The sequence below is a fragment of the Callospermophilus lateralis genome, chromosome 1, assembly GCF_048772815.1.
Source record: "Callospermophilus lateralis isolate mCalLat2 chromosome 1, mCalLat2.hap1, whole genome shotgun sequence".
Lineage (NCBI taxonomy): Eukaryota > Metazoa > Chordata > Mammalia > Rodentia > Sciuridae > Callospermophilus > Callospermophilus lateralis.
In genome coordinates this window covers 155,039,651-155,054,148 of record NC_135305.1, presented here as the reverse complement: position 1 = coordinate 155,054,148, position 14,498 = coordinate 155,039,651, and the positions used below count along the sequence as shown (strand labels likewise).

General features: G+C 56.8%; 1 protein-coding gene across 1 annotated transcript in view; it reads left to right on the top strand.

Moving 5' to 3' along the window:
- The window catches only part of Nos1 (nitric oxide synthase 1), a 144,965-nt gene that overhangs the window by 94,661 nt on the left and 35,806 nt on the right, over positions 1-14,498 (top strand). Inside the window, exons 4-10 of the mRNA XM_076854826.2 lie at positions 4,128-4,256; positions 5,317-5,462; positions 5,766-5,928; positions 6,562-6,653; positions 8,217-8,358; positions 10,457-10,596; positions 12,053-12,227. Coding sequence (XP_076710941.2) covers positions 4,128-4,256; positions 5,317-5,462; positions 5,766-5,928; positions 6,562-6,653; positions 8,217-8,358; positions 10,457-10,596; positions 12,053-12,227 — 987 coding nt within the window. The remainder of the gene's footprint in view (positions 1-4,127; positions 4,257-5,316; positions 5,463-5,765; positions 5,929-6,561; positions 6,654-8,216; positions 8,359-10,456; positions 10,597-12,052; positions 12,228-14,498) is intronic.

Genomic DNA, 14,498 nt, shown 5'->3' with positions numbered 1-14,498 from the left:
GGTGGACACACAGACCCTTTCATCTGGTCATTTTTCCCTTCGCGATTCAGGCTGTGCTAGCTATCGCGGGGGATCTAGAGAGCGTTTAAAGTCCGCAGAGCATGGAGCAGCTCTGTGCCGACTACTAGGCCATCTAATAGGAGGCTCTTGAGCACCCGTGATATGGCCATCCCGTGGGGGACCTGGACTCAATCCCCTTGAGTTAGCCAGCCACCATGTCACCAAATACCTGACCGGGACCTCGACCAGGAGAAGCGTGTTTGGGCTCACGGCTTCAGAGGTTCAGTCCATGGCTGGCCGAGCCCATTACTCTGGTCTAAGGGGAGGCAGACCATCATGGCGGAAGGGCGTGGGCGGCCAGTGCTACTGCATTCAATGGGGGAAGCTGAGAGCAGGCAGGGAAGGTCCCACAGGGAAGATGCACCCTTTCAGGGCACACCCCCAGTGACCCCCCCACCCTCCAGTCACAACCAGGCTGCCTGCAGCTGCAGTTACCACCCAGCTCCATTCCAACAAGGATGGACTGACTAGGTCACAGCTTTCCGATCTGAGCATGTTTGTCTGTGAACATTTCCTGCATCATCACCAGGGTGGCTGGGGGACACCTTATGTCACTGTCAATCTAGATCCATGCAAATCCCCAGCAAGAAGGTTCGTGGGTAGAGACGAGAGGTCCGTGGCCCCACGGTGCCCTCGCGATCGCAGGCCGGGTGAGTGCTAGGGAGCTGTTTACAGCATGCGAAGGCGGTAAGGGGACAGGACCGGGGTGCTGTTCTAAAGAAGGTTCAGGAAAGACCTCCGACCCCGCGGCAGGTGAGCCCTCTGCGGTCAGCCAGTGCCGCTGGTCGACAGACCTTTGCTAGAAGGGACAATTTTTTTTTTAATCCTTGTGTCTTTGTGGACATGCGATCTTGGTCCCCACCTGTAGTTCAAGAGAAGCCATCGACATGTGGGAATGCGTGGATGTGGCAGTGTCCTCACAAAACTCTGGGGGACCCACATAGATGTGGCTCTCACGGATCCCAAGACGGGATTCTCATATCCAGCGGCATGACTCCTCTTAACTTCAGTGACCTCAGAGGAGAATAGCCATCCTTCTCTCGTGGGCTGTGCAGAAACAGGCCTCAGGCCCGGTCCAGCGCCAGGCTGCTCCCCGATGGACGAGCCGTGGTTAGCCCAAGGACCAGAGGCCTCCCTGCCTCCTCTGGGCTGAGGCTGCGAGACCTTTTCCTCGGGCTCCTGCCGACTCCTTAAGCAGCCAGGTGTCGACAGAGCCCCCAGCGCCCATGAGCCCAGGGGCTCCTGTGCCGATTTAGGAGGCGGTGTCCCGGGAGCCCTGCCCCGCCCCCTCCCAGGACAGCTGGCATCTCCCACCCCCTGAGGACTTCCAGGTGCGAGGCCGCAGCCTGGATTCCAAATGGGCCCTGTCCCCAACACCGTGACCTCTAAGGGCCGCTCGGCTGCGTTTTGAACAGGCGCTCTCAGGTCCGCACTCAGAGAAGCCATCTGCATCCTGTACTGATGTCCCCACTTGTCCCCTCCTGAGTCATCCAGTATCACTGCTGGCTCGCGGCTACAGCGGCTACAGCGGCCCTGCCAGAGGGCTCCTGAGGCCTGGACTCAGTGTGCGGTGCGGCGAGGCCGAGTGGCCGGGGCAGGCGCGTCTGGGCCGCTCTTCACAGCTGCTCCTCAACATCTGGAGCCTCAACAGATGGCCTCCTTGATTAGGGCCTGCTCTCTCTCCCCCGCCCCTGGCCACCCCACACTGCTCCCCCCAGCCGTCTGCCCTCCACCCTCCTGACCCAGGCCCAACCCTGGCCTCAGCACCCAGTCTGTCACCCCCTCTCTGGGCGACCTCCCATACGGACAGGTAGCTCCCTGCACCCCTCAAAGATGCAAAGATGTCAACTCACTCCAAGGAATGCCTTGCTCTAAAGGCCTGCTCTGGTGGGACGCCATCGGGGCAGGGCTGCCAGGAGAGACGAGGATGTTCGTCGGTGCTTCATTTGGAGACACAAGCAGAATGACTTCGGGTCCAGCAGGGAAGAAAGTACGAGGAGAGGACAAAGAGAACAAACGCCCCACCCCGTGCTGCCCACTGTGGCTTTAGTGCAGTTTAGTCTTAGTCCGTTTTCTGTTGCTGTGACTGAGTGGCAGAGGCGGGGTACGTTATAAAGAAGAGAGGTTTGTTGGGCTCGCAGTTCTGGAGGCCGGAAGTCCCAGAGCGTGGTGGCCGATCTGCTCGGCATCTGGTCACACCTGTTGGCTCAGCTCTCTCTTATAAAGTCACTAATGCCATCCTGGAGACCTTGCCTCCCTGAGCTCAGCTTTATTTCTTCCCCACGGCTCCATATGCAAACACCACGATCGCAGACCTTGGGGACGACGTGTTGAAAGCAGGCCACATGGAAACTGTAGCAGGTCACAGCGATGCTTGCAGGAGGGACAGCAGCCGCAGCAGCCTCCGCAGCAGGAGTCGCGGTGGTGGTGGAGCATCATAACCACAGCGTGGTACGAGCCATGGCTGACGACGGCTCCAGGCATCCGCGTGAGAGGTCACCTAGGCCTTGCCCTCACTTGCAACGGCTCAGAGTCGTGACCCCCTCCCCCACACTGGACTGTGAACGCTGCAGGAGCCAAGGTCACCTGGGTCTGGCTGGTCACATAGCCTGGCCCTTGCTGCCTTCTCGGTCACTTCAGAGACACTCGGTAAACGTCCCATGAAGCACTGAATTCGTGGAATTTGTGGGATTCTCAGCTGTCCTGAGCTGCTAGAGCTCTCCAAGCCAATGAGTCATGGTACTGTCACACCTGCTCGGGCAGAGGTGCGCCCGTGTGTTAGACAAGCGTCCATCACTCAGCAAGTTTTGTTCCTTGGAGCTGAAGGAGCTCTCCCTGCCTCAGGGCCTTTACACCTGACGCTTTCCCATCTATTTGTCCCCATCACCTCCCGCTCTTTTACCTCCTTGTCTCCACTTCTCTCCACTTTTCTCTCCAAAAAGACAAAAACGCTGCTGCATCCCCAGAGCCTCTGTTTCTCCATCCCGTAAGTACTAGAACGCACAAAGGCCCTGCCTCTGGGTCCCTGAGGCCTACTCTTGGCGTGAGCCGCCTTCAACGTTGGCTCACCTTCTCCCCTCCCGGCGTGGCCTTCCCACTGGGGTGTGTCTGCCGCGTCTCTCTTACGATTGCTGAGTGACGGATGCTTGTCTGACACACGGGCGCACCTCTGCCCGAGCAGGTGTGACAGCTGCCCAGAAACATGTAGGAAAGAGGGAGTCCTTACCAGTGAGGTCTTGAGTGGATGGCGCATTGGTCAGCCTGGGACTTATCACCCCCACCACCTACTGGTCTGTTTGCTTCCAGAGGTGAAAGCAAATGGTGGACCAAAGGTGTTTGGGAAAAAGGAAACAGTATGTGTAAAGGCCCTGAGGCAGGAACAAGCCTGGCATTTTCAAGAGATACAGAAACCTGAAATTTGGGGGCTGAGCTATAGCTCAGTTGTAGAGAGTTTGCCTAGCACCTGGGAGGCTCTGGGTTTTATCCTCAGCACTACATAAAAATAAGCAAGTAAAATAAAAGGACTGCGTCCATCTACAACTAAAAATTAAAAAGAAAAGAAACCTGGAGTTTGGAGAAAGTAGTCTGTGTTGCAAAGCTTTCTGATCTCAACCTTTCTGTTTTCTCAGCACTTGCCAGAAAGGGTGAATTTGAGCTATAGCAGGAAAGGTCCGGGAATTCATACAGAGGAATGTGTCACTCCAGTGGCCTCCTCAGCTCTGAGGGCTGTTATCATTCAGAGACGCTGACCGTTTCCTTTAGGTCATTTATTCACTCAACAAACATTTCCTGAGTTCCTACTCAATATGCCAGACCCTGTACCAGACTTCAGAGAACACCTTTGAGTTCCCTTCTCCCCAGAACAGAAGCCAAAAGGCTTCTTTCTGGGGTGCTTGCTTGTGCCCAGGTACCTGTCACTCAGGGAGGGTCAGATCCTTTGGTCAGGTGCAGACAGTGGGTGGCTCAGGGAAGATTCTAGAAAGACCAGCACCTCCCAGTCCCAGTGGAGACCATTCTTCAGTTCCCTCAAGACCCTGCCTGACGCCCCACCTCCGTTCTCTCCCTAGCCCCCTGCCTCGGGGAGACAGTCTCCCACAAAGAACGGCAGCCCCTCCAAGTGCCCCCGCTTCCTCAAGGTCAAGAACTGGGAGACGGACGTGGTCCTCACCGACACCCTCCACCTGAAGAGCGCCCTGGTGAGTCCCCAGACACTGTCCAGCACCCCCTGGACGGGCTGTGTGTCCCTGCTGGAGAACAGCTGATGGACACCCACACACTCCTCGAAATGCTTTTTATCTGAGCACTTTGTTCCCAAGAGACGTGAAGAGGCGTGGTCAGTCTGACCACGGATGAAGTACTGAACAAACCCTGCCCTGATTTCACACTGGGTCCTCTAAACTGCTAGATCCTATTTTTTTAATAGTGCCAACACGCCAACACATTCCTTTAAGTTTGGGTTGGAAACAGGCCTTTTGGAGAAATGTATCTGTTAGTCACTGCTGCGTAACAAACTGGCCCAAAAAAAACCAGTGACGACTGAAAACAACTACTGTCTATTACTTTTGAAAAATCTCTGGATTAGCTGGGTGGTCCAGCCAGTCGGAACCGGACACCCTGGATCTTAGTGAGGTTGTATCGTGTGCCCGCAGCCACCTGAGGGGACAGCTCAGGGAAGGCTGATCTAGGATGGCCCTGCTGAGGTGACTCTGTTGTGCACGGTCTCTCCTCTTCCAGCAAGCAGCCTGACTTGCTTGCATGGTGGAGGCAGAAGCACGCAAGATCTGTTGAGGACTGGGCTTGGGCATGGTGCAGGGCCGTTTCTGCCTACTCTGTGGGCCAAAAGTAGCCTAGATCCAAGAGATGAGGCATACAGCCCCCTCTTGACGGGGAGCCGCTATCAAACCATACTCAGAAGAGAAGGCTGGGAGGAAAGAATCGGGGTCGTTTTTAGACGTGTTCGAATGAGCTACTGTCCCCTCTGTGAGAACGAGAAAGTATCCTGGGGTCTAGTTCCAGTGATTCAGATTCGCAGTCAAAACACCCCTGATCCCCTGACTCACCTTCCGGAACCCTAAATCGTGACTCGCTGTCCCTTACGTTGACCGAGGACCATGTCCAACAATGACAGGAAGCTGGTCGTTGGCAGCCAGGGCCAGGTCAGCTCTGCCCTGAGTACCAGATCCTGGCCCCCAGCCCAGCACCCGCCCATCTCAGGGGAAGCCAGGCCGTAGCCCGACCTCTCTCTCTCCCGTCCAGGAGACAGGCTGCACGGAGCACATCTGCATGGGCTCCATCATGCTGCCCTCTCAGCACACGCGAAGGCCCGAAGACGTCCGCACCAAGGACCAGCTCTTCCCCCTGGCCAAGGAGTTCATCGATCAGTACTACTCGTCCATTAAGAGGCAAGTGTGGGAGGGCACCCGGGCGCACACCTGTCATCCCGGTGACTCCGGAGGCCGAGGCAGGAGGATCGTGAGCTCAGAGCCCACCTCTACTTCAGAAGAGGGGGTAATGACGTTGGTTAGCTTTCCGTCCCTGTGACAAAACACCTGAGAGAATCAACTTAAAAGGAGGAAAAGGGCGCCCCCCATGACCTCACTTCCTCCCACCAGGCCCCGCCTCCTCCAGGTGCCCCACCTCCTGGTGGAGTCCCGGGCTGGCGGGAGACCTTAGGGGCGCTTCACGCTCCCCTTCTCCCAACTCAGGTTTGGCTCCAAGGCCCACATGGACCGGCTGGAGGAGGTGAACCGCGAGATCGACAGCACCGGCACCTACCAGCTCAGGGACACCGAGCTCATCTACGGGGCCAAGCACGCCTGGCGCAACGCCGCCCGCTGCGTTGGCAGGATCCAGTGGTCCAAGCTGCAGGTGGGAGACCCCTTGGGGACACCTTGGGGAGGGGACGAGAGAAAGAGGGCAGGTGGAGCTCTGGAAAGGCCCCCGACCTTTCACCCGTTGGCCCTAGTGACCTATCACCTGGTGGTCACGGGGCCACACTCCCAGGTCACGGCGGCATCCTGACTAGAGCCACGTCCCCTGGGCGCCCTGGCTGACCGCAGACCCCACCGCTCCCTTCAGCCTCCCGCCCACCTCCCTTACTGACCTGCTCCGCCTCCCCCTGACGGGTCCCTTTCTGTCCCGCTGACCCGATCGCATTCTAGGGAAGAGTCCTCGTGGGCAGCAGATCCGTTATCAAGGTCGGGGTTTGGAGTTTGGTTTTTGTTTGTTTTTTTTTTAATCCCTCAGTCCTAGTCCCTAACAGAAAACGTAGCCATCTCATTAAAACGCCCCCTGTATTGACTGTCCCCCTCGTCACATTCGCTTGCACTCCGGGAGACTTTTCCTAGGCTGATTGACGTTGCTGGTGAGCATAGAAGAAAGGAAACATAAAAGGCAGCCTGGGACTCAGAATGACCTGCCTGCTACTCCAGAGAGGGGGCCCTTGGGTGGGCTCTGGGAAAGGGGGAGACGGCCGTCAGTCCCACTGGGCATCTCTCCCAGGTGTTCGATGCGCGCGACTGCACCACGGCTCACGGGATGTTCAACTACATCTGCAACCACATCAAGTACGCCACCAACAAGGGCAACCTCAGGTGAGGGACCTGCTGGGCGGGAGGGGGCCTCAGGTCCCCACGGCGCGGAGTCGGCCACCCTGAGACAGATGTGCAGCCCTTCCTGGCTCACACCACGTGTCCCATCTCTCCTGGGGCAGTAGTATCCCCCGGGGCTTGCAAAACTGCAACCACAGATGTCCCGCTCAGCCCTCACCCAGGAGGAGCCTGAGAAAGGGTGTGGGATCTGGGATCCGCACACAGCGCCAGCCTCACACCCGCTCACGGGCTGTGACTCTGGTGTCGCTAAACACGACTCTGTATGTACATCACACAAGGCGCTGGTCTGCTGCTCAGGGATGCGTCACAGCGCGGGAGGGAGAAGTGACTCATCCTGGGCTCCTCTCCGCGGTGGCCCTGAGAGACGTTTTGCTCAGAGATTCTGGAGAGAGCTCTGGCCCTGTGTGGTTTTCACCTGGCCTCCCGCGCACCCCAGCTTTCATACCGAAGGGGACCGCCCCCCTCCTGCAGTGTAATAATGGGGCCCTCTTTTGCATAAAGGGGAGGACCTCAAGTTGAGCTCAGAAAGAAGCGAAGGGGTGGCCGTTGCCATGGTCAGCAGGGCCCGGGCTCCTGCAGGAGGAGATCCACCAGCCGCGGGGGGACCTGAGATCCCTGTGTTGACAGGAGAACCCAGGGCAGGGTCCCCGCAGCCAGGAATCGGATCCCTTGAGGGAACAGGGGACTCCAGGCAGCGGGAAGAGCTCGGGGCAGAGGGTATCATGGGACATGGGTGGAAAAGTCATCCTACTCCAAGTCTTTGTATTTCTTCTTCCGTCCTCGTCCTGGGACACCCTTCACCCTCGGGTAACCGTGGGCTCATCCCGCCACACAGCGGGCCCTGCACTGAGATGAGTTTTGCAAAAGGGACTCAGAGGAGGTCTCAAACCTGCCTCCCCAATGACAGGGTTAGAGGACCTCGGTGGCTGAGGTGTGCAGAAAGGGGATTGGAGGGTAAGGAAGAGCAGGAGGAGCAGGTGGACAGGGTTCACACAGGTGTGTCCTAGGCTGGTTGTCCGGTTGGTGGCGCACGCTAATCCCAGCCGCTCAGGAGGCTGAGGCAGGAGGATCGCGAGGTCAACGCCAGCCTCAGCAACTCAGGGAGGCCCTAAGCACCTCAGTGAGACCCTGTCTCTAAATAAAACACAGAATAGGGCTGGGGACGTGGCTTGGTGTTGGCCAAGTGCCCCTGAGGTCAATCCCGGTACCCAGAAAAGGGAAGGCTGGTGGTAGAAGAAGAATAGAACCTAGAATCAGTATGTGCCGTGTGCAGAACTCCCTGGAAGACTGGCTGACGTCAGGACTCTCGTCCCCTGGAGACAGGGATCCAGAGCCCCTGGCTCTGAACCCGTCCTCCTGCCCCCACCTCCACTGGCCTCCACCCTCCACACCCCAGGGGCTCCGGTGGAGAGGTGACGTCCCCTCCTTCCAACAGCTGATCCATTGACCCTGGGGACCTGGCACAGACCTGATCCACCCTGAGCCTGTTGGTCCGGGCGGCACATGGCTCCCCCTGACACCGGCTGTCCTCCCCTGGCCCCGCAGGTCGGCCATCACCATCTTCCCGCAGAGGACGGACGGCAAGCACGACTTCCGCGTGTGGAACTCGCAGCTCATCCGCTACGCCGGCTACAAACAGCCCGACGGCTCCACCCTGGGGGACCCGGCCAACGTGGAGTTCACGGAGGTGCGAGCGCGGCGTCCCCACCCGCCCGCCCGGGCTCAGGGCCCGAGCTTTCTTTTCTGGCTTGATGAGCAGCCTTTGGGACACAGGGTGCCCTTCTTCAGACTGACCGCTGCCCTCCGTCCCCGTCCTCCGGCTCTTTCCCAGTTGGGCATTCGGTCACCTTGGTGGCACGTCCTCACGCGCAGCCCCCTGGCGGAAACTGTGGTCCCATTTCACAGGTGGGCGCAGGGAGCGGTTATCCAAGGGAGCCAAGGAGGCCAGGGGGAGGCGGGGACGCAGGGCAGAGCTCGTCCCACCAGGAGGAGAGGCACTGGCAGAGGAAGCCCGTCGCGGCACCTCGGCAGGGTCCAGTGATGGCTCCCACTCTGGGCACCACTCACGTTTCTGCCTCTGTTGGACACAGTTTTGACTCTGCTGGCCACCAGCCTGTAAAAGCCACCAGGAGAGCACCACCACCCTGTCCCCACCCAGGGTTCCTTCCAGGTGGGCCTGTGGGCGGGCACCCCCTGTATTTGCCACCCAGCCCTCCCCAGGTGAGCTTCTGTCTGCGCCCCCTGGCTCCAGCCCCTGCCAGGCCCCAGGGTGACCCAGCTGCTACCCCTGGGTGCTGGCTTCACCTGCAGGTGGCTTTTCTTATTAAAATGTGATTATCCTGAGGAGGGGGCTGTCTCCAGGGCAACCAGAGCTGCACCTGTGTGCTCATGGCCCAGCCAGGCACCACTTGGCTTAGCGGAAGGTGCACTTGGCCTTGACCTTGAGCCCAGGAGCCAGCGCTCCCCTCTGGGCCCACAGAGCACAAAGCGTGATCCCTCCCTGGCAACCCTCTAGCCCCGCGCTGTCCAGAAGGGCAGCCGCAAGCCATGGGTGGCCCCTGAGCGCCTCGTCTGTGGCTGGTGCAAACTGAGATGTGCCTTTAGGGAAGGTGCCACCAGATCTCCAAGACTCAGTATTCCAAACCCAGGGGGCTGGGTGCCTGGCGCACACCTGTCATCCCAGGGGCTCCGGAGGCTCCGGCAGGGGGATCGTGAGTTCAAAGTCAGCCTCAGCCCCTCAGCGAGGCCCTGAGCAACTTTTCAAGAACGTGTCCCTAAATAAAAAACAACATGGGCTGGGGGGGTGGCTCAATGGATGAGTGCCCCTGAGCTCAATCTCCAGGACCACAAAGTAGTGACAATAATAATGATAATCAGTGGAAAGGAGCTCACTGATCGCTCTTGTGTTGGCTGGGGATGTGGCTGGGTGGCAGATATCTGCCTGGCAGAATCCCCAGCACCACAGACATCACAAACAGGTGGGAGCCTGACTATTTAAAGTTTCAATATTGTGTTCAAGATATATGCGTTGATTCCAGATTGAAACGATGATGATGGAGGTACGGCAAGCTACTGCGTTCATTAATAAATATATGGTTGATCTTAACAGTAACTTTCAACATGAATATCAATATCCTAGCGATTGAAACACCTTCACTTTAACCGTTTATCAAGGGTGAGTCAGTGTTGATCCTCAGGGTGTCTCGTTGTCACATAGTACCTCCATTCGGCATGGTTTAGACGAAAGTTAGCAATTTCATTTTACTGTCAAATGGATCACTTTGAATAGATGGATACTTTAATACCTGAAGAATATTCGCATAAAGTGCTTGCATTCAAATAAATATGTGAGTAAAATGGTTTTCACCTCTTTTTTAATGTAGCTGCTAGAGTCAGTCACTCATGTGGCTCACGTCAAATATCTATGGGGCAGCTGCCCTAAAAAAATGTGTTCTAGACAGTGATTCTTCACCACAGGGAGCAGACCTTCTCTGCATCTTGAGGCCTCTAAGGTCACGTGACAGACACAGGACAGAGCCCGCCCAGGACAGACCCAGGATTGGGAGCCCCCAGGGGCACAGAGGACCTGGGAGATGGAAAGCTCCCCGTTGGAGCAGAGGCTTGCCCTGTGCCCCGGGGGCCACTAGGCGAGGCCAGGGGAACCCTCTGTCCAGTGGCAGTGCCCACTGGGGACTTGCATTGGGGTCTCTGCTCAGCCCTCAGCCCCACACACCCCCGGGCTGGAGGGCGCAGGACACCAAGCTGACCGAGCGGTCTGTTTGCAGATCTGCATCCAGCAAGGCTGGAAGCCCCCGCGGGGCCGCTTCGACGTGCTGCCCCTCCTGCTGCAGGCCAACGGCAATGACCCCGAGCTTTTCCAGATCCCGCCCGAGCTGGTGCTGGAAGTGCCCATCAGGCACCCCAAGTAAGAGGGCTGGTGTGAGGGGTGGGGGGTCCCCAGGCCCCTCTCCCCCAGCCTTAGCCCCCTGGCTCCCTCTGCAACCCAGACAGGGGTTCCCAGGGGGCCTGGGCTCCTCCCCGGGGGCTTGGGCAATGTGGGTGCCCTCGGGGGCCATCCTGAGAGCAGCCAAGGGTCAGAAGTGGACCCTGGGAAGGTCAAGTTCAAATGGCACCTGGTGCTGGGAGGAGCCGCATTTGCACTTGGAGAGGGAAGAATTCCACCCCAGGCTCTAGGCTCAGGGAGAGGACCAAGGGAGGTCCATAAAAACTCGATTTGTAAATGCCGTGTGTTTCAAAGACCTAACTCAACTCTTTTTTAGTTTATTTTTTTGTTTTTTAAATCCACAAAGAGCCACAGACCAACATTTTAAATAAAAACAGGATTTAGCTCAGAATTGAGATTAGGGTGACACAGCAAGGGGAGTCACACGGGGAGGTGGGGGAGCCTGTCTATTTAAAGTCTCAATATTTTGGGGCTGGGGATGTGGCTCAAGCGATAGCGCTCGCCTGGCATGCGTGTGGCCTGGGTTCGATCCTCAGCACCACATACCAACAAAGATGTTGTGTCCGCCGATAACTAGAAAAAATAAATATTAAAAGTCTCTCTCTCTCTCTCTCTCTCTCTCTCTCTCTCTCTCACTCTCTCTTTAAAAAATAAAATAAAGTTTCAATATTTTGTTCAAAATATATACATAGATGTGTAGCACTAAATTATTTCTTTAATTGCATTAATTTAAAATATTGCATGAATGAGCAACAGCCTTGATGCCGATTGCTGACTCCGTGGGGTCCCCTTAAACTCTGCACTCTAGAGGAGCGCTTCATTTGTGTTCCCTTCCTCCTGGCCCTGGACAGCAGGCCCGGTCACAAGGCTCCTGGTGCCGCCTGCTCTCTGGGACCACTCCCAGCCTCCTGGATCCGCTCAGTGACTCAGGCCACATCGTTCCCACTCCAGTCAGGCACCTGGCTGGCCTTTGGGGCTGACTTGGTCCCTGCCTCGGTGGTTTTACCTTCTCAAAGAGGAGAAGATCTTACAAACACAACTACTTCATGCTTCTAGGCCCTATAAAGATGACTTAATTCCAGTAAGATGCTACAGTAGGAATTGTATGATGCCCAGAAGTGTGAAGCCACGCGGACCCAGTAGGACATCAGAGAAGGTTTCCCGGAGTGAGCAGCATTTTAGCTGAGAATTAAGCATAGGGAGGAGCTGGGAGCACAGAGAGAGGATCCCCAGGAAGAAGAAGCCTGTGCAAAGGCCCTGGGGTAGAAAGGTGCACCATGGGTTGCAGCAGAGTGACTTCTCCATGCTTTACCCTGGGCTCACTCTTAGTGTCGGTTTGGAAGACCCTGAGGACACTTGCATTGGGGTCTCTGCTCAGGCAGTGGTTCCCAGACCTGGGCCGTCTTGCCTTCTGCAGGTTTGACTGGTTCAAGGACCTGGGCCTCAAGTGGTACGGCCTCCCCGCTGTGTCCAACATGCTTCTGGAGATCGGCGGCCTGGAGTTCAGCGCCTGTCCCTTCAGCGGCTGGTACATGGGCACGGAGATCGGTGTCCGTGACTACTGTGACAGCTCCCGCTACAACATCCTGGAGGTGAGGTCCCCGGGTGGCCCCGGGCAGGACGCCTAAGGCAGGGATCTGGGCCTAGAAACTGGAAGGAGTCCCAGTAGAACCGCAGTTAGCAACGGCCAACACACAGCACGTCCCCCATGCTGGCACTGCTTGAGCACCTTGTGTCTACAGTCAGCACCCCCCGCTGCCCGGTGTCTTGGGGATTCATCCAGGAACCCCCACCGAAGGCCAGGTCCTTTATGTAGAGGCCAGTGTGCGCCTAGGACCTGCACTCCCCGCGTGCCTCGGGTCATCTCGGTGGCCTCTGACACCTCCTACGGCGCTGAGCCCAGGGGCTCAGGGGATGAATCACGGAAGAGGTCTTGGACACGTTCTCCACGGGTGCAAGCTTCTTCCCTAGTGTTTTCCTCGGAGGGTTGTTTGAATCTGCGTAGACGGAAACCGCGGCTCTGGCTGCAGGTGGCCTGCGCCGTGCGGGGGCTTGTGTGTCCAGGTGACTGGTCCCTGTCCTTCAAGGTAAGGGCTGTGACATTCTCCAAGTTACTGCTTCTATCAGTGGCTTGGAACCCACCTTCTCATTTAACCCTCACCTTAACCTTAAGGTGTGATGATCCCCTTCAGGTGGAGAAAATGGAGCCTTCCAGGGGATTAGTGACAATCCCAAGGTCATGCAGCAAAGGAGGGTAGCGTTTCTCCACAGAAGGTCTGATTCTGTCCCCCCCCCCCACTGAGTCCTCCTGAAGGGTCCCAGGGCGATGTTTTGTCAGCCAACGTCCCTACCAACCATCTTCAGCGCTTGGCCTCATTTCAAAAGAAGATATGGGGGAACAGAGAAGTTAAGTTCTGGGCCTATGTCACACAGCAAATAAGGTACAGAGTCAGGAGTAGAACTCAGACCCAAGCATTAGGTTTCTGTTGTTTAAATCCATGGGTCCAGGGGGTCCTTGGTCTTGCTGCACCTTGGAGTTTACCCTGGGGGCTTTATGATGCCCAAGTCCCCCTCCCCAGAACCCTGATGTTATTGATCTGGTCTGGACCCCAGGCTTCAGCATTTTGTAACATTTTTAACTTTCTCAGAAGGTTCTACTGGGTAGCTCCCACCTGTACAACCTTCTGGCAGGAAAGGGGGAAATATTTCGGGTAATTTCCATAGATATGGCTCAAGTTGCATTTGGGGATTTTTATTTTTTTTAAGTCATATAAGTTTTTTTCTTTTTTTTTCTCTGCAACTAATTGTTCTTGTTTAATTTTTTTTTTTAAATGCTGTAGTATGCCAGGCACACACGCCTGTCATCCCAGCAACTTTGGAGGCTGAGGCAGGAGGATCGTGAGTTCAAAGCCAGCCTCAGCACTTAGCGAGGCCCTAAGTAATTCAGGGAGAACCTGTTTCTAAATAAAATATTTAAAAGGGCTGGGGACAGGGCTCCGTGGTTAAGCGCCCCTGGCTTTCATCTTTGGTACTAAAAACAATGCTGTAGACAGCAGGAGCCGCAGGACGGCCCACACGACACTTGGCTCCTTCCTAAACCAGCTCGAGTTTTACATGTATCTGTGCAAAGCAGCAGCTAATGGTTTGCTCTGTGCAAACGCCTCCCTGCTCCAGACCCCAGCAGAACCTAAGGCCCGGCCTCCGACAGAGCATTACCAAGTTCTCATTCCGCTCTCTGAGTCGTGTCCCTTGCAAGGAGTCGTCACGGGTAGCTAGACGAGCCTGTCACCCGCCCCAGCCCTCAGTTCCAGCTGCCGTTGTGTACAAACGGTGACAGCTGGGTGGGAAATGACTTCCCAGTCCTTAGACGTTGCTGCCTTGCAGCCCTGTAATGAGACCTGGGCTCTGCCAGGGACCGGCGTGACGGGAGGTGAGAAGCTCAGCCTTAATTAGGGAGCCTGCTGCCGGCTCTGCCCTGCCCGCTCCAGAGCCTGTCACCAATTCTCTTTCCCAAGTAACTTGACACAGGTGTCAGCTGATGAGGAGGCAGCTCCCAGGTCTCGGGTATCGGGCGTCCCCCGAGCTCTCCCTCCACGGCCACCTGGCTCCGTGGACTGTGGACAAGTGCAGACGGGGTTCCGGGCCTCAGTTCCCCTCATCTGTCAGAGCCCAGCAGGTGTCCCTCCGAACTCACAGCCCGCCGTCTGAGTCTAAGTAGTGACGGCTGCAGAGTGGAACAGAACGGTGGGTGGGGGGAGCTTGTCCTCCTAGGAAACAGTCACTCCAAATCCATCCGAAGACCACTCTCGGATTTGAAATAAAATCCTGGCTTCCTGGCACGCCCTCCAGGGTCCCACCGCATC